This window comes from Chiloscyllium plagiosum, chromosome 9, assembly GCF_004010195.1.
Source record: "Chiloscyllium plagiosum isolate BGI_BamShark_2017 chromosome 9, ASM401019v2, whole genome shotgun sequence".
Classification (NCBI taxonomy): Eukaryota; Metazoa; Chordata; class Chondrichthyes; order Orectolobiformes; family Hemiscylliidae; genus Chiloscyllium; species Chiloscyllium plagiosum.
Window position 1 is genome coordinate 65,000,785 of NC_057718.1, and position 25,602 is coordinate 65,026,386.

Here is a 25,602-nt window from a genome sequence, read left to right on the forward strand (position 1 = left end):
TTGGATTTACACCTGAAGTGATAACCTGCAAGGTATGGATCAGGTACCAGAATTTGAGATGAGAATAGGAAGCGAGGAGACAGTATGGGCTGAATGGCCTCTTTTTGTATTGTAACTTTTCTATGATTCAACACAAGGCATGAGTTCTTTACTTTTCAACTCTATCCATCCGGAAATAAATGCCAATGCTTTGTTTGCTTCTGTTCTAACTTTTTAAACTTGCGTATATACTTGAATGTTTTGCAATAATTGTACTTATAGTTCTGTTTGCTCCTTTACTATTATGAATGCGCAATTGTAATAATTTCTTGAAACTCACAGGGAGGTTGAGTGGGAGATTGCTTTTGGAGGGCATCATCTAGCTATTTATGCTGGTATGCAAATCACTGAATATCTCTTCTTCCCCATAAATTGTTGGATGATTTGTACACTAATGTTTTGCACTTTAAATTTCCAATAACTTTGGCAAAAAATATTCTGGATCAAGCTGCGTTTTGCTAGTGCTCTGAAAACATCCCCAACTAATTCAACTCATCAAAACTTCTCTGTCAAGCCAGAGCAAAACGTAAAAGACTCCTGCGAAACTGTAGACCATGTACGTTGCTCATGCTGCAAGCATTGTTCTCTTTCGCAATACAACTTGTTCTTCTCACTACTTTGTTTCAGAAAAATTAACAACTAGAAAAGTCAGTTAAATTGCTGAGGCAGTGGTGGCACAGATGAAGCTTTTGTATTCCCCACTCGCTTTATTGGCCTGATAGATATTCTTTTTTTTTAGATTACTTACAGTGTGGAAACAGGCCCTTCGGCCCAACAAGTCCACACCGATCCGCCGAAGCGTAACCCACCCAGACTCATTCTCCTACATTTACCCCTTCACCTAACACTACGGGCAATTTAGCATGGCCAATTCACCCAACCTGCACATTTTTGGATTCTGCAAGAAGATTTACAAGAGCAGAATGTAATTTTCACATCTGAATTGAAATATACTGTTGTCTGATAGGAATGCAATCAAGTGGCGTCCTCCCCAGTTAAAAATTACATTCATGAAACATCTATAACTAACAGAGATATCGCTCAATTTCATTTACAAACTTAATAAATTTGTGGCAAGATTGTTATTGTCTGTTAATGTGGATTGTTGGGTGTTTTACAGTTCCATGATTGACTGCTAATTGCAATTGTAATTTAAAACAGTAAATCATTGCAGCATATGTCAATAGCCTATCAATATTGTAATGATTAAGGTGCTAGCAATAAGGTAAACAGTACCCTTGCTGTAGGCGTTCTGGTAGTGGCACTGAAAAACATGGCAGACAGTTCCAGTGACAATAAAAACAATTACAATTTTGTTAAGGAATCTATACATACATCTCTGCCAACTGAAATCTGAATGGCTTGTGTGTTAAAATACAGAGCAGACCAAACTCCCACCCCAGTCACACCCATGCCAAGGTCAGACAGCTGAGAAATCTGCCTGACTCAGCTGAAAGCCTCAATTATTAAACAAATCAGGGCCCTAGAACATAAGAGGATTTGGGTGGTTTTAACTGTAATTTCACTTCTATTGACAACTGAAGGTTGTCGGTTAGAATATCCATATCCTGAACAAAGTGATTACAGTAAGGAGAAAATCATCATATCACATAGTTCTAAACCAGGTATAGTATAAACTGAAGTTCTGCAGTTATTCTTTACTACATCAAAAAATGTGGATTCACCTTTGAACTTCACAATGACAATTCAATTGTATCTATTTCACAACTGTGAGGTCTCCAGACATGATTGACTGGGGAATTATCCAGTCAACTATATATTCTAGCTCAGAATATTGTCACCATATTGCTCATATAAATGTCCCCAGAGGTCGACCCAACAGGCAGTGGTTCAGCACAGGTAGGGCACTGAATCTTGCAGAAATAGTGTATCAGAGAATAAGGAAGAAAGGAAAACCATCAGTGTATGTGCAATACTGTAAAGGATTAATGATACCTGTTCTGTCAAGTGCTGTTGTTATCACATATGAAAAGCCAGGGAGAAAGTGAGGACTGCAGGTGCTGGAGATCAGAGTCAAAAAGTGTGGCGCTGGAAAAGCACAGCAGGTCAGGCAGCATCCAAGGAGCAGGAGAGTCGACGTTTCGAGCATAAGTTCGAAATATTCATCACATTCCTGATGAGGAGCTTATGCTCATAATGTTGACTCTCCTGCCCCTTGGATGCTGACTGACTGGTTGTGCTTTTCCAGCACCACACGTTTGACATATGAAAAGACTCCTATTGAATGTTCCAATAGTGACATATACTGTAAATTATTCTGTTTCACTGTTTAGCACAGACATTCTAATCACACAACAAAGATAGATACAATAACAATGTGAGTTCATTATTTGTACATAACTGTATATACATACAATGATAATTGAGAAACTACGTAAACATGTCTGACCTGTCGGAGTGCTGCGCTATTTGTCCACAGACTGCTTAGAATTGAACATTACATCCTGTCTTACAGTAAACAGAGATGGAGAACAACTGGGATACACTTTCTGAATGGTATGTGTACATTACAACATAGATTACCACTCATTTCAATTCAAACTAATAAATGTTTAAAAATGGAAGAACAAATTAAATAATTCTGAGTATTTGTTAAGTGCAAGTGATAGTAGAGATGGGTTTTAAATGCTGATCTACTGGCAGTCCAGATGAGACTGGATTGCAATATTTTAAAAAAACCAATTTACTGAAACTCATTGTAAGCTGTGTTTACACTACAGCTTTTCTCAAGCAGTAGGGGAAGTTGTTTGTAGAATAGCCGGCACCAGGCACTGGCTGATTGGTTTGTGGAGTTAAGATCTAACCTTGCTAACCAGTCTCCCAGGGGGAACCTTGTCAAACACCTTACTGAAGTTCATATAGAACATGTCTACCGCTCTGCCTTCATCAATTCTCTTTGTTACTTCTTCAAAAAACTCAATTAAGTTTGTGAGACATGATTTCCCAAGCTCAAAGCCATGTTGACTATCCTTAATCAGTCCTGTCCTTTCCAATTACATGTACATCCTGTCCTTCAGGATTCCCTCCAACAATTTGCCCACCACTGACATCAGGCTTACTGGTCTACAGTTCCCTGGCTTGTCCTTACCACTTTTCTTAATAGTGGCACCACATTAGCCAACCTCCAGTCTTCCAGCACCTTACCTGTGACTATCGATGATACAAATATCTCAGCAAGAGGCCCAGCAATCACTTCCTTAGCTTCCCTCAGAGTTCTAGGGTACACCTGATCAGGTCCTGGGGATTTGTCCACTTTTATATGTTTCAAGACATCCAGCACTTCCTCCTCTGTAATATGGATATTTTTCAAGATGTCACCATCTATTTCCCTACATTCTATATTTTCCATGTCTTTTTTCACAGTAAACACTGATGCAAAATACTCATTTAGTATCTCCTCCATCTCAGCGGCTCCACACAAAAGCCGCCTTGCTGATCTTTGAGGGGTCCTATTGTCTCCCTAGTTACCCTTTTGTCCTTAATGTATTTGTAAAACCCCTTTGGATTCTCCTTTACTCTATTTGCCAAAGCTATTTCATGTCCCCTTTTTGCCCTCCTCATTTCCCTCTTAAGTATATTCCTACTGCCTTTATACACTTCTAAGGTTTGACTTGATCAATCCTATCTACACCCGGCATATGCTTCCTTCTTTTCCTTAACTAAACCCTCAATTTCTTTAGTCATCCAGCATTCCCTATACCTACCAGCCTTTCCTGTCACCCTAACAGGGATACGCTTTCTCTGGATTCTCGTTATCTCATTTCTGAAGGCTTCCCATTTTCCAGCCAAGCCTCTACTTGTGAACATCTGCCCCCAATCAGCTTTTGAAAGTTCTTGACTAATGCTGTCAAAATTGGCCTTTCTTCAATTTAGAACTTCAACTGTTAGATCTGGTCTATCCTTTTCCATCACTGTTTTAAAACTAATAGAACAATGGTTGCTGATCCCAGAGTGCTCCCCCACTGACACCTCAGTCACCTGCCCTGCCTTATTTCCCAAGAGTAAGTCAAGTTTTGCACCTTCTCTAGTAGGTACATCCACATACTGAATCAGAAAATTTTCTTGTACATGCTTAACAAATTCCTCTCCATCTAAACCCTTAACACTATGGTAGTCCCAGTCTATGTTTGGAAAGTTAAAGTCCCCTACCATAACCACTCTATTATTCTTACAGATAACTGAGATCTCTTTACAAATTTGTTTCTCAATTTCCCTCTGACTATTAGGGTGTCTATAATACAATCCCAATAAGGTGATTATCCCTTTCTTATTTCTCAGTTCAATCCAAATAACCTCGCTGGATGTATTTCCGGGAATGTCCTCCCTCAGTACAGCTGTAATGCTATCCCTTATCAAAAATGCCACTCCCCCTCCACTCTTGCCTCCCTTTCTGTCGTTCCTCTAGCATTTGTATCCTGGAACATTAAGCTGCCAGTCCTATCCATCCCTGAGCCATGTTTCCGTAATTGCTATGATATTCCAGTCCCATGTTCCTAACCATGCCCTGAGTTCATCTGCCTTCTGTGTTAGGCCCCTTGCATTGAAATAAATGCAGTTTAATTTATCAGTCCTACCTTGTTCTCTGCTTTGTCCCTGCCTGCCCTGACTGTTTGACTTGCTTCTGTTCTCAACTGTACCAGTCCCAAATTGATCTCTTTCTTCAGTATCTCCCTGGGTCCCCCCACCCCCCCTCAACCAGCCTTACTAGTTTAAATCCTCCCGAGCAGCTCAAGCAAATCTCCCTGCCAGTATACTAGTCCCCTTCCAATTTAGGTGCAATCTGTCCTTCTTGTACAGGTCACTTCTACCCTAGGAGAGATTTCAATGATCCAAAAAATGTGACTCCTTCTCCCATACAGCAGCTCCTCAACCATGCATTCATCTGCTCTATCCCCCTATTCCTATCCTGACTAGCTTGTAGCACCGGGAGTAATCCAGATATTACTATTCTCGAGGACATCCTTTTTAAATTCCTGCCTAACTCTCTGTATTCTCCCTGCAGAATCTCATTCTTTTCCATTCCTATGTCATTGGTTCCAATGTGTACAATGACCTCCTGCTGGCCCTCTCCCTTTGAGAACATACTGCATCCTCTCTGAGACATCCTTGACCTTGGCACTAGGCAAGGAATACATCATTCTGATTTTTTGCTGCTGGCCACAGAAACATCTGTCTGTACCTCGGACTAGAGAATCCCCTAGAACCTGACATACCCCTCATTGCATTAGAGCCAGTCTCAATACCAGAAACTTGGCTGTTCATGCTCATTTCCCTGAGAATCCATCACCCCCTACACTTTCCAAAACAGCATACTTGTTTGAAATGGGGATAGCCACAGAAGACTCCTGCACTACCTGCTGACCTCTTTTAATTTTCCTAGAGTTAACCCATCAATGTGACTGTATCTGCAACTTTTCTCCCTTCAGAGAAAGATAACCACCATTAACTCTATCTATACATCTCATTGTTTTATAAACTTAGAGTTATGGAGTCATAGAGATGTACAGCACAGAAACCTTCAGTCGCAGGGTGTGGCCTTGTGGCGCAACGGTAGCATGTCTGACTCCAGAGCAGAAGGTGGCGCGTCAGACCCAATTTCTAGGATGGCACGGTGGTTCAGTGGTTAGCACTGCTGCCTCAAAGCACCAGGGACCAGGTTCAATTTTCACCTCAGACAACTGTCTGTGTGGAGTTTGCACATTCTCCCCATGTCTGCGTTGGTTTCCTCCGGGTGCTCTGGTTTCCTCCCACAGTCCACAAATGTGCAGGTAGGGTGAATTGGCCATGCTAATCCAGTGTTAGGTGGATTTTTCAGGGGAATGGGTCTGGGTGGGTTGCTCTTCGAAGGGTCGGTGTGGGCTTGTTGGGCTGAAGGGCCTGTTTCTACACTGTAGGGAATTTAATCTAATCAACTCGTCCATGCTGACCAGATATCCTGACCTAATCTAGTCCCATTTTCCAGCACTTGGCCCATATCCCTCTAAATCCTTCCTATTCATATACCCATCCAGATGCCTTTTAAATGTTGTAAGAGCATGGAATGCGTTGCCAGCAGCAGTTGTGGAAGCAAGGTCATTGGGGACTTTTAAGAGACTGCTGGACATGCATATGGTCACAGAAATTTGAGGGTGCATACATGAGGATCAATGGTAGGCACAACATCGTGGGCTGAAGGGCCTGTTCTGTGCTGTACTGTTCTATATTCTATGTTCTATGTAATTGTACCAGCCTCCACCACGTCTTCTATAAGCTGCCTCTCAATCTCCCATGGTCCAGTGAATAATGTTGAAGCCTGTCCAGCCTTTCCTTTTAATTCAAACTTCCATACCCAGCAACATCCTGGAAAATCTCTTCTGAACCCTCTCCATGACTGGACACAGTACTCCAGAAGAGGCCTCACTAAGTCCTGTAGAACCTTCAAATGACTTCCCAATTCCTATACTCAAAAGAATAAGCAATGAAGGCAAGCGTGCCAAATGCTCTTTTAGCTGCCCTGTCTATATGTGACACAACTTCAAAGAATTATCTAACTGAACCTCCAAATCTCTCTGTTCTACAACACTACCTAAGGCCCTACCATTAATTGTAAAAGCCCTACCCTTGATTGTTGCACCCGAAATGCATTACTTCACACTTATCCAGATTGAACTCCATCTGCCATTTTTCAACCCATTGACACATTTGATCAAAATCCATTTGTAATCTTAGAAAACTTTCTTCACTGTATATTATGCCACCAACTTTGGTATCTTCCCAAAATTACGAGCCATGCCTTCTATATTCTCATCCAAATCATTTATAAAAATGACAAACAAAAGAAGACCCAGAACCGATCCTTGGAACACCATTGGTCACAGGTCTCAAGTCTGAAACGCAACCTTCCACCACCACTCTGTCTCCTGCCGTTAATCCAATTATGTATCCGATTGGCAATAGTCATCCAGCATTCTCTATATCTATCAGCCTTCCCCTTCAAACTGTCTCTGAACTCTCATTATCTCATTTTTAAAGTCCTCCGACATTCCAACCATCCCTTTCCCTGCAAACAGTCTCCCCAATCAACATTTGAAAGTTCCTGCCTAACACTGTCAAAACTGGCCTTACTCCAATTCTTAAAACTAAATTTGCAGCATTGCATCCAGTGAAAGATCAACTCATTAAGTAAAAACAAAACAAAATATGGTCTCTCAAGTCAGATTTCAATCAGGGATTGGATTTGTCTGTTAATAATATTTGCTGGGTTCTTAATATTATGTTGTTAAAAAAATGCATTAACAACTGCGAAAATCTCTACAAATTCAGTTCCAATACAATTGTATACCACAAGCAGAGCAAGTCTTTAGATACGAGGCATAACAGTGGTAAAAACCCTTGGCTGTTACATGAGACATGCAATCTACTGACCTGCTCTACTAAATTTCATCGACATGGGAGTGGCAATAGCAGTTCTTGTTATTGTCACTTATATAACTTAGCTGGAAAGGATTTCACAGGTCTGAGTCCTTTAAAACTTCACACCAATCAATACAAGTATAATTAACAAAGCAGAATGCTGCAGATTCTGCACTTCTGAAATAAAAATAGAAGTTGCTAGAAATACTGTATTCAATAGATCTAACAGCATCTATGAAGAGAGAAAAAAAAGGAGACTATGTTGATGAAAGGTCAGAAACCTCTAGCGTTAATTTTGTTTCTCTCCACACATGCTGTGGCCTGTTGCCAGGAATGCTGACTATTTCCAGATTTACTTTTATTTTTGAAACACAATTCAGCTATAGTATCCTCTAAATTTTGGCTCTTGGCCGAATATCTTGGTCATCCTCATTCAGATGTATACCAACTCTCTCATAGAATCCCTACAGTGTGAAAAGAGACCATTCGGTCCAGCGAGTCTCCGCCAACTCTCCAAACAGCATCTACCCTATTCTTGTAACTCCCTAATTACCATGGCTAACCCACCTAGTCTACATATCCCTGCACACTACAAGCAATTTAGCATGGCCATTCCAACTAACCTGCACATCCTCGGACATTGGGAGGAAACCGGAGCACCCAGTGGAAACCAATGTAGACACAGGGAGAACAGGCAAACTCCACACAGACCGTCATCCAAGGCTGGTATCAAACTCAGGTTGCTAGTGCTGTGAGCCACCGTGCTTGCCACCCCCCACCCCTCCCCTTCCTAAGCAAACATTTTGAAAATGAGGCATTTGTCACAATATTTTCATCTTATATATGTTCAGCTGAACGAAAAATGATGCTTCATTTTCTGCAGACTTTCAGAGTTACTATTAGTTTGAATGTATAGTAACACTACTATTGAATTTATTCTAAGGTATGATTTTATTTCTGTTTCCAGGCTTTAACTAAAAAAGCATTACTCTCTGGTGATCCACCTTAATAAAATGTCACATTAAATTAATTTGCTTAATAAATCATTTATAAATTTCCAGTATCCAATCATTTTAGCAAGTATTAATAATTGTGCCTCCTGTTATGGAATTGAATCTTATACCTGACAGTGCACCAATGTATTTTTCGTTTATCCGAGACTATGCAGTTACTTATGTCTGCTTAGTTCAGTCTCTTGGTCACAAGATTGTGAATTGAACTCCCAAGCTGGATTTTTAATATAAATTTAGCAAACTGATTTTGAGAGTGTTGTCAATGGTATCCACCTCACATGAAACATTGAAGTAATGATGTCTGGGTGGTTGAAGTGACATTTAACTATTGATTGTTTTCTTCGAAGAACAGAGAATTCTCTGCAATTCTGCCAAATGATCTTCACTTAGTTTATGGAAAGGTTTTGGGATGATTCTCAGAAACATAATCAGGTGAACATCATGGAAAAGTGACATACAGTTCTAGTTTTTGCAATAAAGCAGGATAGCTGGGCGATGTAAATGGCTAGACTCAGTTCACATCTGAAAACTGGGTTTAATTCCAGCCTGAAGTGAAAAATTCAGCTCCTTTTCTCTGGTAACTGTATGCATCCTGAATGAAAAGTGGTAAGACAATTTAATGAAATTCCAAAATACATCATGCAAAATATTTCAAAAATTACTATGATGTGGGGAATCAAATTATCAAAAAATGGAATATGGGATTCTTCGAGAAGGAACTCTGATTAGATTTCCCTGACTCTATTAATGGCAATGTTTATAATTGTGGGAATTACCAATATCCAAAAGTAGTCAAATTTATCTAGCTATCTGTTTCTCCATGTATATATCCTAAATTTGTTTGAATTTGCTGGCATATTCAACATCCATTGACAAGTTTGTTATAAATGCGTGTCAACTGTGTAAAGTATTTAAATCTAAAATATCTTTTCAGTCTTCCTTTTTCAAGTGAAAGGAAGTAACCAGTGGTACTATTTTTGGGCAACATATCTATATTAATGAATTATACAAAACACTGGAAGATATTGAACTGTATTAAACATTTATTTAACAAGGGAGAAAGAAAATCATGTGGTTTCTTCAAAACTTAATTTAGTATTTTAAATTGGGTTGTGATCTATTTGCTAATTACAAAAACCTTGACTTTGAAAAAATAGCCAAGCAAAGCCTTTAGGGAGATACATAACGGGCTTTATTGTGCTGCACTGCAGGAAACTCTGGCTTTGTAGGGGATTATGTAGTTCTGTACTGAAAGTTACCCATCAACCCTTTCTGGTCTTAATTTTTGTTTCAAAAACCTAGCAATTCAGGAGGAAACCTCCAAGGTTTGCAGAAAAGCTGCAAGTCTCTGTCCTTCTCATGGTTGATGTATTTAGGAATCTGCTAAAGATTGCACATATCAGGATTTTGACTATCTTGTAAACCTTAAGAATCTCAACTGTGACTACTTTACAAAGACTTGGAACCAGCTTAATTCCCATTCATACCAAAGCTTACTTGAAAACTCTTCTATCAGTCTGTGGCTGGCAGCAATTCAATTTTATCACAAGAAATCTACTGGACTATGAGAATTAATCATTTGCTTCTCACGCCATTCGTGAATAAGGGTGTTTTCCTTTGCCATTTAAAAAAAACAATTACCTCTATGAAGTGCTGGTTGTCTTTTGCTTTGCGTGGAGATTAAAAAAAGAGTTAAGAGTCATTCAGCATGGAAACAGACCCTTTGGTCCAACCAGTCCATGCTGACCATGTTCCTAAACTAAACTAGCCCCACCTGCCTGCTCCTGGCCCATATCCCTCCAAACGTTTCTTATTCATGAACTTATCCAAATGTCTTTTAAACACTGTAACTGTAACTGTGTTCACAAATGGCTCTGGCACTTCATTCCACACATGAACCATTGTTTGTCCAGATCATATCTTAGGTGTTAACCAGCTTTGCCACTTGATTTTAGAAATTAATTCTGCATTATATAAAACAGATTTTTGAGTTCATCTTTAGACTGGAAAAGAGGAAACTAAACTTGTGGCATTTCAATCACAAATTGCCAATAGTGGAATGCAACCTTGCATCTCCAAGCTCTTTAACCCATACAACTGAGAAACTGATAAGCTCTAATTTATTTTATCAATGTTTCTTTTCAAATTGTATACCCAATGTCTAGTTAAGACAGGAGTTCCAGAAATTTGACCCAATATCAGTGAAGGAAAGACAATATAATTTAAGGTCAGGATGGTGTGTGAGCTGGAGGGGAACTTGAGGGTGTTGATGCTTCCATGCATTTCTTGCTCTTATTTCTCCAGATAGTAGTAGTTGTAGTTTTGCAAGATATTGTTGAAGAGGCATTAATGAGTTGCTGCTTGTGCATCTTGCACATTAAAGTGTTCCAACCGTACATGGATGGTGGAGGAAATGAATGTTTGAAATTATGGATGGGGGCCAGTCAACTGCATTGCGATGTACTAGATGGAGTAAAGCATCATAAGAGCTTTGTGCACATCCAGGAAAATGGAGAGTGTTTTACACCACTCATTGTGGATGGCTTTAGGGAATAGGTCAATGAGTTAGTGACTTCAGAATTCTCTTTTCTGATGTATTATTTTAGCTACAGCATTTATATGGCTGATCTGGTTCAATTTCTGATCAATTTTGCACTACAGGATATCGATAGCAGGGTATTAAATAATGCTAATGCCATTGAAAATCAAGGAGTGATGGTGAGATTCTCTCTTGTTAAGATGGTTATTAGGTGGTTATTGCTTGGCACTTATCAGAATGAATGTTACTTGATCATTAGCTACCCAAGCCAGGATGTTATCCAGGTGTTGGGATTAGAGTGGTGCTGGAAAAGCACAGCAGGTCAAGTAGCATCCAAGGAGCAGGAAAATCGATGTTTCGGGCAAAAGCCCTTCATCAGGAATGAGGCTTCCGGGCCGGGAAGCTGAGAGATAAATGGGAGGGGAAATGGGGGGGAAGGTAGCTGAGAGTGCAATAGGTAGATGGAGGTGAGGGTGAAGGTGTTCCGAGGAGCTGTTATCCAGGTGTTGCTGCATGAGGGAACCATCGACCATTTGGAGAGTTATGACTGGTGCTGAATATTGTGCAGTCATCAGGAAATGTCCTCACTTCTGACAATATAATGGAGGGAAGGTTATTTATGGAGCAGCTGAAGATGGTTGGACCAAGGATACTACCCTGAGGAACTCATGCAATGATATTCCAGTTGATCATCTTCAAAAACCACAACCATCTTCCTTTGTGCTAAGCATGACTCCAAACAGTAATAAGTTTTCTTCTTGAGTCCTACTGACTTCAATTTTGCCAGTGATCCATCATGCCAGACTCGGACAAGTGCTGTTTTGGGTTAAGGGAAGTCACTCTCATATCCTCTCTTGAATTCACCTCTTTTTTCTATATTTGTTGACCAAAGCAGGTCAGGAGCTGAGTAGTGTATGTGGAACTCTAATGTGCAAGTTATTGTTGAGTAAGTCCTACTGGATAACATTGTTGTGACACCTTCCATCACTTTGCTGATGATCAAGGGGTAGACTGATGGGGCAGTATGGTCAGATAAGATTTGTCCTAATTTTTGTGGATAGAACATACCTGGGCAACTGTACTGGAACAGTTGTTCAGTGGCATGGCTAGTTCTGTAGTACAAGTCTTCAATACTATTGCCAGAATGTTAACAGGGTCCATAGCTTCTGCAGTATTCAGTGCCTTCAATCATTTCTTAATTTCACGTGGAATCAATCTGGTTGATGATTGGCGTCTGTGATGCAGCAGACTTCAGGAGAGGTCAAGATGGATCATCCTTGGGACTGCCACCCAAAGCTATTTGCAAATACTTCAGTCTTGTTTTTTGATGGAGGTTCCCTGATCATTGAGAAAGGGGATATTTGTGGAACTTCCTTCTTCAGTTGGTTGTTTGGCTTACCATCTCAGTGAATTAAATGTGAGCATGTTCCAGGCAGAGATAAATATCCAAGGCAGTGACATGGGAATTGAGACAAAACACCATGTGACCACAAGTTTTAGTTTCCCATGCAGGTGTGTGGATAGGAAACCTGAGCAATGGTTTATAAGGGAGTGCTGATCAGAGAGTAGAGAGCTTTGCAGAAGGAAGGACACTCAGTTGGGAAATATTGGCCACGCATCACTCCCATCCAACTGGAAGCCAAAACAAACAGCATGCCCAAATCTCCTCTCAGGCACAAGAAATGCTTAATGTATGGTGAAATCCTCTGCAAGAACATAACGGAAAATGAAACTGAAGGGTACATGCTGCAGGAGTAAAAACAAAAGGCTTGAAACAAAATTACAATGAACAGAATAGGAAACATATCAAGTTGATTCGAAATATAAGGTCTCACATAATACCTATTAAACAATACTCAAAATCCAGATTATCCAAATCAAAATCCAAATTATCCAAAACAAAAGTAATTTGCTTCTAGAATGCAAGTTATTCATATTCTTTCCAATATTCCTTTTTAAATTCACAGACCTTTGCCCTGCATTCCCCCAAGTACAAATTCCACTTACATGAATAAAGCTAAAGGCAGACTGCTTCAGTAAATAATCAATAAAGCTCCACTAACTAACAATTGATGGCTTTCACTGCATCAGTCAATTCATGACTACACCCTGATGAGCTAAAAAAGCTTCCATCTGTCATAATTTCTATTCTGGAGATTTGAATCCATCTACATTTCTCACATTATGGGATAAAGCACTTTGGCAATGACCCCATTTAATCAGGAATGGCAAATAAATGAACTTTCAGCCAGAAGGCGTCCAGCTCCATTGTGTTGAAAATATTTTTTAAAAGTGTTCACTTCTCCTTTGAGGCCTAACTGTTTGTCTCCTTAGATTCTCCAATGTGAGGGAGTGCCAGGCGCAAACACTTGCCTCAATTTCTCCAAGCACCCCTACAAAATGGAATCCATTCACTATAACTGGAGGAAAGTGAGGGAAAACTCCTGCATGGTCAACTTCATGCTGTCCCACATTATGTCTATTTAAGACAGACGCACTCAATTTCCTCTGGTATGGATCCCAGGAAATCTCAACAGTGTCAAGAGAATTGAGAACAATGGTCATGGGTCACATTTTATATTATTTTCTTTGTATTTGGAAATTGAGCATTAAAGAAATAAATTCACAGTGATTATTTTCAGTTGATATTTGTATAAAACCAAAATCAGAATTATGTTACTGAAGTAATGAAATACCATGAAATCTGTAAAATATGTGAATGAAGCATGGACTTCTCCGTGTGAGATTTCCCTAATAGAGTCATAGAGTCATACAGCATGGAAACAGACCCCTCGGTCCAACAAGTTCATGCTGAAGATAATACTGGATCGCAGGACCACCAATACCCACTCAGACCCTCTGGACACAGATATTTGTACTGCTTACAGTAGAGGGTATAATTTATTCAGGTCCTAATACCGACAGTCTTTCTTTCTGTCTTGTACATTTATTCTATTGATCAATGGATAGCATATTTATATCCTGATGTTATAAATTGACTACAAGGTATTTGTAATGTCACAATGTCAATATTTTCCCCACACATCTGCCCACAGGTACCTTCTGTTCAAAATCTCAGATTGGCACCCAGCACCCAAATCACGGTTTCGTTTCTCACTATATCTGGTATCTCTCCACCCCCTCACACACACATTCACACCCTTACACACACACACAGTCCCTTTGATCAGTCTACACAGAAATATTGACATTGCAGCCAGGACATGGCAACAACTTGCATTTCTACGGCGATATAATCCTACCACCGAGGTCCTTCACAGAAGTGCACGCAGCCACAATGTTGACATCGTGCTTTTTAAGCTGATATCAGGAAAGCTGGAGGAAGCCAAGAGGTGGTTCTAAGAAGAATTTGTAAAGACTGGGAGAGAGGTGGTGATGGACAGAGGTGGTTTCGGGAAGGAATTCACAACTGACTCTTGGGAGGGATGCCGGTGCCCATGGCACTCACGGAGAGGCATGTGGAGGAGAAAACAAAAAACCCTGAAGGGAATCAAAGAATTGAAGGTCTTTGGTGCAGTATTTGAAATGAACACCAGTGACCCGATTCTGCATTTTGTTGCTTTGTCCGAGATCATATTTCGTGCCATTGCCGGCATGTTCCGAAAGAGAAGTGAAGATATTTCCTGTCCTGACATAAAGGGTTTTGTTTGGATTTTTGAGCATGAGCGAGCTGTTGTCATGCAGAGGAAGAGATAGCAATGAGAAGGGACGGCTGCTGGAGATTTGATTTCAAGTCTACAAAGGAAGCGAGGGGAATGAATTGGCCGGGCTTGGATACCTCACCTTTGTTGGATATTTCGCTTCAAACCGGTCAGCAGCGGTCCCACACTGCAGTCTATGTTCACCTTCCACACAGCGCAGGCTGCAGCCAGACTAAATGGCATTAATTGTGCTGGGACCATTCCAACTGCAGTCAGTACATTTCCCCTTTCTAACCGCTGAGTTGTTTTAAATCCTATAGTTAGAAATCTCAGAGCATGTATGCCCCTTCTGAATCTAGAGTGACACTCCGAGAGAGGGGGAAAACCCTTGTGAGGAGGGGGGGGTGGGGGGGTGGGAACAGTTATTCTGTCGTTATTTTAATAAAAGAATTCAATGATCTAACTTCTGAGTGCCTGGAAATTCTCGCAATTAAGTCATTTAGCAAGAGCGGAGAGGGGACACACACACTGACACATCATTGCCGGCTAAGGGGAATGGCCCAGATAACCCTGGAGCACCCATAACACGGAGACCAGTCAGAAAAGACTGATAAAAGGGGCTGGCCTCCGGGCAAGATCAGGAATCTCGAATCTGGCCGTTTCCCTGTGTAATCGCAATGTGTTCCTTGTCCTGATGCAGCGAGCTGTCCAGCCCTAGCTCCTGCTGTGTTGGCATGGCTCGCCACAGCAGCTGTCCTGCTGCGTACTCGGGCTTTGCCAAACCCCAGCCCATCCCAATGCAATGCCACCCGCACCCTCTCTCTTTGTTTTCCTCTCCCAGCAGCAGGGATGCTCCGCCGCTAAAAAAAGCAGCTATGGCAAAGCACAAGGACCGTGGTTCATGTCATTCGGCAACATTTAGGCAACCAACCTCGTATTTGCTTAAACTCGAGCTCTTGCTGCGGGATTTCTTGCGCAGGTAAACAGAGAAGAAGCGGCGCACGGTGAATTTCTTTACGCTCATGTCCATTGCTCTCTCTCTCTCTCTGTGTCTCTCCCACTGCTCCTGGGCTCGCTCAAAGCGGCACCAACTTCGCCCGTGAACGCTCGATACGAGAAATCTGCTCAAGGTTCAGTCTCAATCCGCCTTAGAGAACTGGCTCGACTCCCTGGGAGCCCCCTGCATCTTCCTGTACCAGCTGCCCAGCTCTCTCCACCGAGCTAACGCGGACTGAGGAGGCTCTCCCTTCCCTTGGTCCCCTCAGCGGCTGCTCGGTACGTTCGCCTCTCCGCACCTTCCTGAGCCTCTCGGGGACCCCCCCCCCCCCCCCAGAACAAGGGGCTTTCCCTTCTCCCTCGCCAGGAGCTCCAGCCACATGAGAGCCTGGCACCGCTCAGACCTGGCCAATGTTTTTGGCTGGGAGAAAGGCTGCCCGCGAGGGCGGGGGAAGCAGCTCCTTTTTCTATCGGAACAGCCCGAGTGATGAGTGACATTTAAACTGAACCCGCTCCAGCGGCAAAATCACTCCTCATTGTGTCAAACTGCACGGCCACCTCCAGTAATCTCGCCCCACTGCCGTAAAGGACTGAATATAAACAGAAATTGTTAAAGGAGGGAGGGTAGTGCGGAACCGTGAATAAAGCAGACAGCATTTTGTCGCACAGTGGTAGTGCCACTACATCAAGTCCCAACTGCCCAGGATGTGCCTCGTAGCAAGTATCCTCGGCTTCATTCATCGGGGTGCAAAGGATGAGAGCAGCAAGAATTTTTAAAGGACTCCAGTTCGACTTCACCTGGATTATGGTGTCCCGTTCTGGACGCCACTCTTTTATGAAGAATGTGAATGCTCTGGAGAAACTGCAAAAGAGGTTTGAAAGAATGGTTCCAAGGATGAGGAAATAAACACTTGAGTTATGGTGGTAGATTGGAGAAGTTCACCTTGGAGAGAGGAGAAGGCTGAGCAGAGAAGTTTTCAAAAAGCATGAAGGGTCTGGACAAAGCAGACAGGGAAAAACAGTACAGGCCCATTAAAAACATCAAGACCCATATGCATTTAAAATGTTTTGCAAAAGAAACAAACGCAAGGTGAGAAAAAAAATCGAGTGAAGAGTTAAGGTCTGAAATACATTCCCTGGAAATGTGGTGGAAACAGGTTCAACTAAAGCATTCCAGAAGGCACTGGAGGATGATTTAAATAGGTATAGTATTCAGCATTACAGGTAAAAGGCAGGACATCAACCAAAATGTTCAGAGAGCCAGTGCTGACATGATGGGCCAAATAGCCTCCTTCTGCACCATAACAAAAGCAGAATCAGATACCGCAGTGTTCAGTTATAAAGAAAAGGTATGAGGTTACAGTTCAAAATCACATATTTTGAGATTGCTGAGAAGGAATCAGATGTAGATAGAATCACTATGGGAAGTAAATTAGGTAGAAATAAATGTCAGTTTGTGATGAACCCAACCCACAAGACTATCATGAATAATCCAGCCTCAGTGAGACTGTACTCTACCAGGTGTCATGTTATCTTTCCTAACAAGTGAATTCAGTTGGCAATCAGCAAGAATTTTAATTGATTTCTTTCACTTTGTCCAGAATTCCCTTTTAAAACTTCAGTGACACAGTAGGGTAGTTTATTAGCAATAAAACCTAGGTGGCAGGTCACTACTCTTTTGATGAATTCCAGTGAAAGGGGGAATGAGTGAGAAAACCAGTCAGCATTGTTGTAAGGAACATCTCACCTTTGAACAGAAGCCACTTCAGAACATGCACAGCACAAACAAAACCTTACATTGATATAACACCTTCCATAAGCTCAATATAACACAAAGTGCAATAAAGCCAACAAAGAACTTTGGAAGAGTAGACCCTTATATGTCACAGCTGGCAACTTGAGAAGTCGTGTGCTTTCCTTTGAAATGATGCCACAGAACCTTTTACATTCTCAAAAAATACAGAGTTGGATAATGATTGAGTACTGTTATACCAATAAATAGCATAAGTTATCAGTGATACCTGCTTTCATGGATGCACACTTGAACTACTCTATGAGCAGGGTAACTTCAGGAATGCTGTCTTGTTACAACCGGATCCAATACAAGGATCCTGAATTTATTATGGTTCCAGATGGAAACCATAATGCAAACTGCCAAATTCCCAGGTGAAAAGGGATGAACTGGATCCCCTTTTTTATTCACTTTCCCCTTCATTTGGTTGCAACAAAATTAACTTAAAGAGTATTCCTTTGCCTTATGTATTCCCAGACCCAAATGAACTCACACTTTAAAATGAGCCAATGTAATCAACTTTTCTTGAATGAATAACAAAAAAAGTTTATAATTACTGCACACAATACCCATACTCAAATATTGGAAATAAGAGGTGAGTTCAAAAAGATGAAACAAAAATAGGTTTGTAAACCAGTCTTTGAATTGTTTGCAAAGACAATTGATATTTTGAATATTACTGCATAATGATTAGCCCTGTTTCAGCAAGGTGTAGCTGCCTTTGAAACATGGTGGATGTCAGAGGCCAATAATGTAAGAGTAGGAAGTAAGTTCAAGAATGCGTGTAACCTTTCATTGGCCATATATTGACCTGCACATTGACAAATGACTGGCTGCTGATCTACATATGGATTTTGGACTTTTTTAAATACCCTTTCTTCTTTAGACTTTTTCTTTTCTCTTTTCACTTCCTTTATCTCTCATTAACCGCATTTTCTATATCATTTTTCTTTTTTTTTTCCTTCTCTATTCTTGTGCTTTCTTGATATCTCCGTTTTCTTACTCTGGGAGTCTGTGGTTTGTATCCTCCTCATTATGAGGGTTGAATAAGAGGGACAGCTACTGTACTGTTTGGAAGGAGTTCCAGGATTTTAGCCCAGTGCCACGGAAGGAAAGGCAACATAGTTTCAAGTCAGGATATTGTGTGACTAGGAGGGGAAAGTGTCTGTGGTGGTGTTCCCATACTTCTCCTGCCCTTGCCATTCTAGATGATAATGATTGTCGGTTTGGAAGGTGCTAGTGAAGATACTTTGGTGAACTGCTGCAACACATCTTACAGATGTCATAAACTGTGTTACTGTGCATCAATGGTGGAGGGAGTGAAGATTAAGATGGGAAATGGAGGCAGCTTCCTTATTTTATTTCAATCTCAAGCTCTCAGTGACTTTTTCCACTTGGCAGTTAATTTAGCTTGGCTCACATGATTTCTTCTGTCAAACAATTAAACCTTCACTGCAACTAAACTCCCATTTCTTTTCCCTCAATTACTGCTTGCCATTTAGGAATTATTAACACAAACATATATATCTGTGACATATGGGCAGCACTGGCTAGGTGGGCATTTGCTTTCCATCCTTTGTTGTCCTGAACAAGGTAGTGAATAACCAACATGAACTGCTACAGTCTGTGCAATGAACGTTTGCCCATGGTAATGTTAGGTTGGGAGTTCCAAATTTGTGATCCAGCAACAGTGAAGGAATTGGAAACAGTGTTCAAGGGATAAGACTTTTGTCAAGGAGGGATGGATTTTGGCAGTTGGGGAAACGTTTGACTGAAAAAACATTTTGCTTAAAGAGGCACCCATCCACCATATTTTTAGTGAGGGGAGACAACGGTTGGGATGGAATTAGAGTGCACACTTCCTCTGGTGACAGGTCCAAGGCAGCAATAGAGTTAGTGAGCCTGGTAGGCTAGAAGGCCCACCTCCTATATAAAGCCATTAGCTCATTGTAATCATGAATGTTAGGCCCTTACACTCTCACTTCACACTGCACGCTCACCTGCTACCCATGTCCATAATAGCTCCTATTGCATTGTCAAGCTCCCCCCTCCAGTATTTCTTGAGGTACAGGTGCAGTCTAGCTACAGTATATGGTGGAAATTGTTATGGAAAAGTGTTTGAGCAGTAAAAACAATGAATAATGGTGTAATAAAGTACAGAGTATGCTCCAATGTTCTGTGACACAATTTTGGAGGCATTGGTCCAGGAGCAGTGCAGGTGAAAAGCCCTTTGTCTATAGAAGACCAGGAGACCTAAAGAGAAAAACTAAGAAGGCAATAGGAATAGTTAGCCACTATGGTCAATACCAGCAGTGTATCCCTGAGAAGCTGGTTGTACTGCTGTAAGACATTCAATGACCTCAAACAAGATGTCAAGATCAGTAAATACATCTTCAAATGCTATGAGTGATGACAACTAATTCACTAATCTTGCACACTTCTCAAATCATCATCCTCTTTCATTCACCCACCAACATTGCTGATCAAATCAAAACCTAACCATATTTCACAGCTTGTACTTACTACCACAATTTAACCATGACTGGTATATCACTTGATCACATTGAACTACACTTAGTAACCATATAGGATTACAACACAGTACATTGCATAGAAATAGGCCATTTAGCCCAACCAGTCTATGCTGGCATTTATACTCCCCTATCACTCCTCCCATCTTTCCTTAATGTAAATCTAGCATTGTAAACCTTACTCTGTCATCTCTCAAAATGCATGACTCACTTCCCTTTAAATGCATCCATTTAGTTTGATTCAAACACTCCCTATGATGTCAAGGTACATATTCTCACCATACAGTCATAGAATTGCACAGCACAGAAACAGACTTTTGCGTCCAATTAAGTTTCACCAACTGATGTAGTCCCATTTGCCAGTATTTAAACCATTTCTCTCTAAAACCTTCCTATTCATGTACCTATCCATAAAAAAAATGAAAATGAGCAGAGGAAGTGAGGAATTATGTGGCCGAATGGGTATGATGATTAGGTGAGTGAATATATGAGTGGATGAGAGGTTGTGGTGGGCAGGTTGGTGGGTGAGTGAGGTGGATAGTGAGGACTGCAGATGCTGGATATCAGAGTCAAGATTAGAGTGATGCTGGAAAAGCACAGCAGGTCAGGTAGCATCTGAGGAGCAGGAAAATCGACATTTCGGGCAGGAGCCCCTCATTCTTGATGAAGGTCTCCTGCCTGAAAAGTCGATTTTCCTACTCCTAGGATGCTGCCTGGATAGTTAGATACATGAGTCAGTTGAATAGATGGGTAAGGTAAGTGAATGATGTCATGATGTAGGTAGTGGGTAGGTGGGGGTGGATGTCTGGATGGGGTAGATGAGTAGGTGAGTTGGGTAGTGAGTGAGGTGGGGAAGGTGAATAAATAGAAGACGTGCTGATGTAGGTATTCGGGATGAGTGGCTGATTTGGTTAAGGGGTTTCTGGTAATCGGGAGGGAGTTGCAGATTCAGGGAATACACAGGGTTGCTCGGAGAATCTGGGGGTCAATCACTGACGAGGGAGCTGCCAAGGGTTTGGTGGGGTAATAAGGTGGCCAGATGGGGTCATAGAGTGGTTGGAATGGAACCTGGAGGCTATAAAGTTATTGAGAGGTCGTGGGGGAGTCAAGAGATTGTGCGGGAACCAGAAGTTTGTGGAGGAGTCAGGAGGTATGGTCAGGGGGAGAAAGTGGTCTGGTGGTTCAAGTAGTCTGTGGACATTAGGATAGACATGGTCGGGTTAGGGAGTTTGATGTTCAGACCTGGGGAATTTAATGGTTGAGGTGGGGAGTTTCGTAATATGGATAGAGAGTTTGGTAGTGGAGGGGTGTTTCAGTGGGGACATAGTGGGGTGTAGTTATGCAATCAAATGTGGGTTGGGTGGTCAAGTGGGGTAGTTAGATGTTAGGCAGGTCATAATCTATTCATCAACAGCCAAGTCAATTCAGTGAAGACATTTCAGGAAATGAAATGCGCCCTGGTGTTCAGATGAAGCAGCACATTAAAGTAAAACTACTGGAGTGTTAAATGTTTATATGACACCCCAAAAATAGACTAAATTATGTGCTTAATTGTTTAATACTTTTTGTCTACTTGAGAAAATGCCTGCACAGGAACATTCTAACTGAGTGTAATGTCAATAATTCAAATCAACTGAACAATAAAAAAATTGTACTAATTCCAATTTATGTTTGCACATCATTATTTACAAGTTACAAGAGCTCATTAATCAATATTTGTTGTGATCCTGATCTTGCCACATTCGCTCCCCATTCCAAACCCCCTTTTGACATCATTTGTGTTTTATGAGTTTAACTCTCAGTTTCTGATTTCTGATCTCACAGCTTGAATGCCCAAATCCTGCTCTCATCTCCATGTTTCACACTTGAACACTTGAAGTCTTACTCCCACTTCCTTGGCCTCCCCACTTTAAACTTACCCAGCACTCCAATTCTGATGTCACCACTTTAACTCCAGCTCGCACTGTCCTGTATCTCAACATGGCAATTTTGCAATCCAATCTGAACTCCCTGTGCTCCCAAAGTTTGACTTCCTTCCCAAGAAGCAAATCAATACCAGAGACAGTTAAACTGGGTTGTTTTGGACAGTGAGTGCTCAGGATCTTGGAAGAAGAGTGAAGTGTGTGGTCAATCTTGAAGGAGGTTGGGAGAAGTATATTACTTAAGAGATGGGCTGTTGAAATCTAATGTCTTTTCGAAGTAGGTGTTTACTCACATTCTGACAGATATGCACACTTAGAAGTAGCATGAGGTCCAGGCTGTTGCTTCTTTCTTAAGGTTCTCTTGATCATCATATGATCTGTTACATTACAACATATTTTCTATTTACTTGGTCAAGTATTAATCATTTACCCTAAATCTAGCCCCCAAATCCTTCATTATCTTCATACAATCCTCCTACATTTCATCTAAATGTCTTTGTTACAAAGGGATAGCTGTTACAGTGGGTTCACCAATTTTCCCAAACTCTGTCAAAGTTTCCTGAGAGGTGGTTACAAATATGCGCTCTCCATGTTTACATTTGCACTCTGAGAGTCATTATTTGAGTTGTCAGAGATGTCTGTTATTGGATGATGTTCTCTTCCTCAAAGTCTGGATAGTTAGTCCATCCTATTAATGCTTTCCTCTCATTGATCTGCTTCGTTTCTCTTTGCTCCAGAGTGCAATGTATCTATTGTTGCACCCTTGTTTGATTTCCGGTCATTTTCTTGCTATAAAAGGCACGTATTGGTCCTTGAGGATATGAAAAACTCTTTATTGAATTTGATGATCTTCCTACTTTGGTTGATCAACTGGTATTCTTGACAATATAACTGTATCTGCTGTGAGCTGCTACTTTCCCTGAAAGTATTCTATTGTAGCATTTTTATCTCATCAGCCTTAATCTGAATTTTTTTTATCATTGGTGGCATTGTTGCACTTTGTTTACTGTTCCATCTATTTTTATTCTGAATTGTAACCCTAGAACATGCATCAGAAAATGTTTTGCTTGCTCAAGTAGCTGGGAGCATTTCGTATTTGATCACAAAGCAACTGTTCAGTTTCTGTTAATGATCTGAAAAGTAATAAACTGGTATTCTTTTGCCATCGTTTTTGATTGAGAAGAACATGCCCCTAGTTCAGTCAATGATGCCTTAGCAGCCTTTGGTTGGCAGTTCAGGATCAGAATATGCTAGAATTTCTGATAACATCAGCATTTTTCCTCTCGAAAGACGACTGTTGGTTTTCATTCCATGCCTCTCATTGATGCTTAGTCTGTCTGAAGATTTCTTGTCATGATTCATTCACTTGTGCAAGATGTCGTTGATACTTGCTCATTTGATTGTGTTGTTACTGGGTGACCTTAACTATAAAGGACAATAGCCTTTGTCTCTCAGGGGTCTACTGTTATGCCTATTGGTTGAACTTTATGTTTCAAGCACTTGACACTACGCATAAAGAACTCACAATTCTCAGTTAATGTCAATCCTGCTTCCTGCAAAGGCTTGGTACTGGGTCTTATCCTTTTGTCATGCTCAGTCTAGTTGATTCATGGAATAGAATGTCATCTTTGTGACAATACACCACCTTTTAATCTCTCCAATATGTTTGGCCCCTGGAATATTTTCTGTGTAGAAGTGATGCTAAAAGATTAAAGGTTAACGCAATTCTATCCAAATATGTCGTGAACATTTTTAAGAAGGTTGATTCTTCATCGAATGATGACTCTCAGAATTCACTATTAGAATCAAGCTTGGTGAAAATGGTACCCTTGCAAGTGTTACAAAACCTTCATCAATCCTCAAGCCATAGGATAGATTTCTGACACTGCAAATTTATTTAGTTGTGTAAAGTCCACACAAATTTTTAATTCAACATTCAGTTTTACAACTAGCATCAACTCCCAACGCCAATTTGTCATTTTGGTTACAAATACAATGGCACCATAGTGAAGCATTACCTCAACTTCTTATTTCACTATTCTTTCTAAAGTACTGGCAGGACTTGTCTGGGTGTGAATAGGCAAATTATATTCTCATCTGTTCTCAGCATTGTGGTATGCTGTCTTTAGCTTCCCCAAGTCAGTTTTACCATGAGCAATTTCTGGAATTCAGTTCTGAATTGTTTTGAATTTATGTAGTGAAGTGTTAACCATTCAGAGTAAATCTTACATCTCCCTCCCCCACAACATTGGTCTTATACAATTAGAATCATGGAATCATAGAGCTGTACAGCATGGAAATGGACCCTTTGGTTCAACTCATCCATGCCAACAAGATCTCCTAAATTAATCAAATCCCATTTGCCAGCATTTGTCCCATATCCCTCTAAACCCTTCCTAATCATGTACCAATCCAGATGTCCTTCAAATATTGCAATTGCACCAGCTTCCACCACTTCCTTTAGCAGCTCATTCCATACATGCACCATCCTCTGCCTGAAAACATTGTCTCTTAGGTCCCTTTTAAATCTTACTCCTCTCACACTAGTTTTGGACTCCTCTACCCTGGGGAAAAGACTTGGCTATTTACCCTATCTATGTCCCTCATGATTTTATAAACATCTGTAAGGTCACCCCTCAGCCTCTGATGTTCGAAGGAAAATAACCCAGCCTATTCAGCCTCTCCCTATAGCTCAAACCCTCCAACCCTGACAGCATCCTTGTAAATGTTTTCTGAATCATCTACTTCACAATATCTTTCCTGCAGAAGGGAGACCAGAATTGAATGCAGTATTGCAAAAGTGACTTAACCAATGTCATGTGCAGCCACAATATGACCTCCCAATTCTTTACTCAATGCAGTTCTTGCCTAAATTCTTGGACACATACGTCTCCATCAAGGATGGACCCCTCAGCACCACACTCTGCCACAAACCCACAAACAACCTCACAATGCTACACTTCTCCAGCTTCCACCCAAAACATTGCAGCCACAATATGACCTCCCAATTCTTTACTCAATGCAGTTCTTGCCTAAATTCTTGGACACATACGTCTCCATCAAGGATGGACACCTCAGCACCACACTCTGCCGCAAACCCACAAACAACCTCACAATGCTACACTTCTCCAGCTTCCACCCAAAACATATTAAAACAGCCATTCCCTATGGACAAGTCCGACGCATACACCTGATCTGCTCAGATGAGGAGGAACGTGATGGACACCTGGAAATACTCAAGGATGCCCTCACAAGAACGGGGTACGATGCTCAACTCATCGACCGCCAGTTCCGACCTGCCACAGCAAGGAACCGTAATGACCTCCTCAGGAGACAGACACGTGCTGCAACTGACAGCGTACCCTTCATTGTTCAGTACTTCCCAGGAGCTGAAAAATTATGCCATGTTCTTCATGACCTGCAACACATTATCAGTGAGGATGAGCACTCTCCAAGACCTTCCCCACACCTCCACTACTTGCCTTTAAACAACCGCCAAACCCCAAACAGATCATTGTTCGTAGCAAACTGCCGGCTCTCAGGACAACTCCATACAACCCTGTCACGGTGGACGCTGCAAAGCGTGTCAGATTGTGGACATAGATATCACTATTACGCGTGGGAACACCTCCCACCGTGTACATGGCAGGTACTCATGTGACTCAGCCAACATTGTCTATCTTATACGTTGCAGG

General features: G+C 41.2%; 1 protein-coding gene across 8 annotated transcripts in view; it reads right to left on the bottom strand.

Annotated features, from left to right (window-relative positions):
• rps6ka2 (ribosomal protein S6 kinase, polypeptide 2) overlaps positions 1-25,602 on the bottom strand; it is a 426,863-nt gene that overhangs the window by 187,412 nt on the left and 213,849 nt on the right. The window contains exon 1 of one of the 8 annotated variants that reach the window (XM_043696113.1): positions 15,598-16,357. The exons of the other annotated variants lie outside the window; for them this stretch is intronic. Coding sequence (XP_043552048.1) covers positions 15,598-15,696 — 99 coding nt within the window. The 5' untranslated portion in view covers positions 15,697-16,357. Of the gene's footprint in view, positions 1-15,597; positions 16,358-25,602 lie in introns of those variants that run through there. 8 annotated transcript variants of the gene reach the window in all.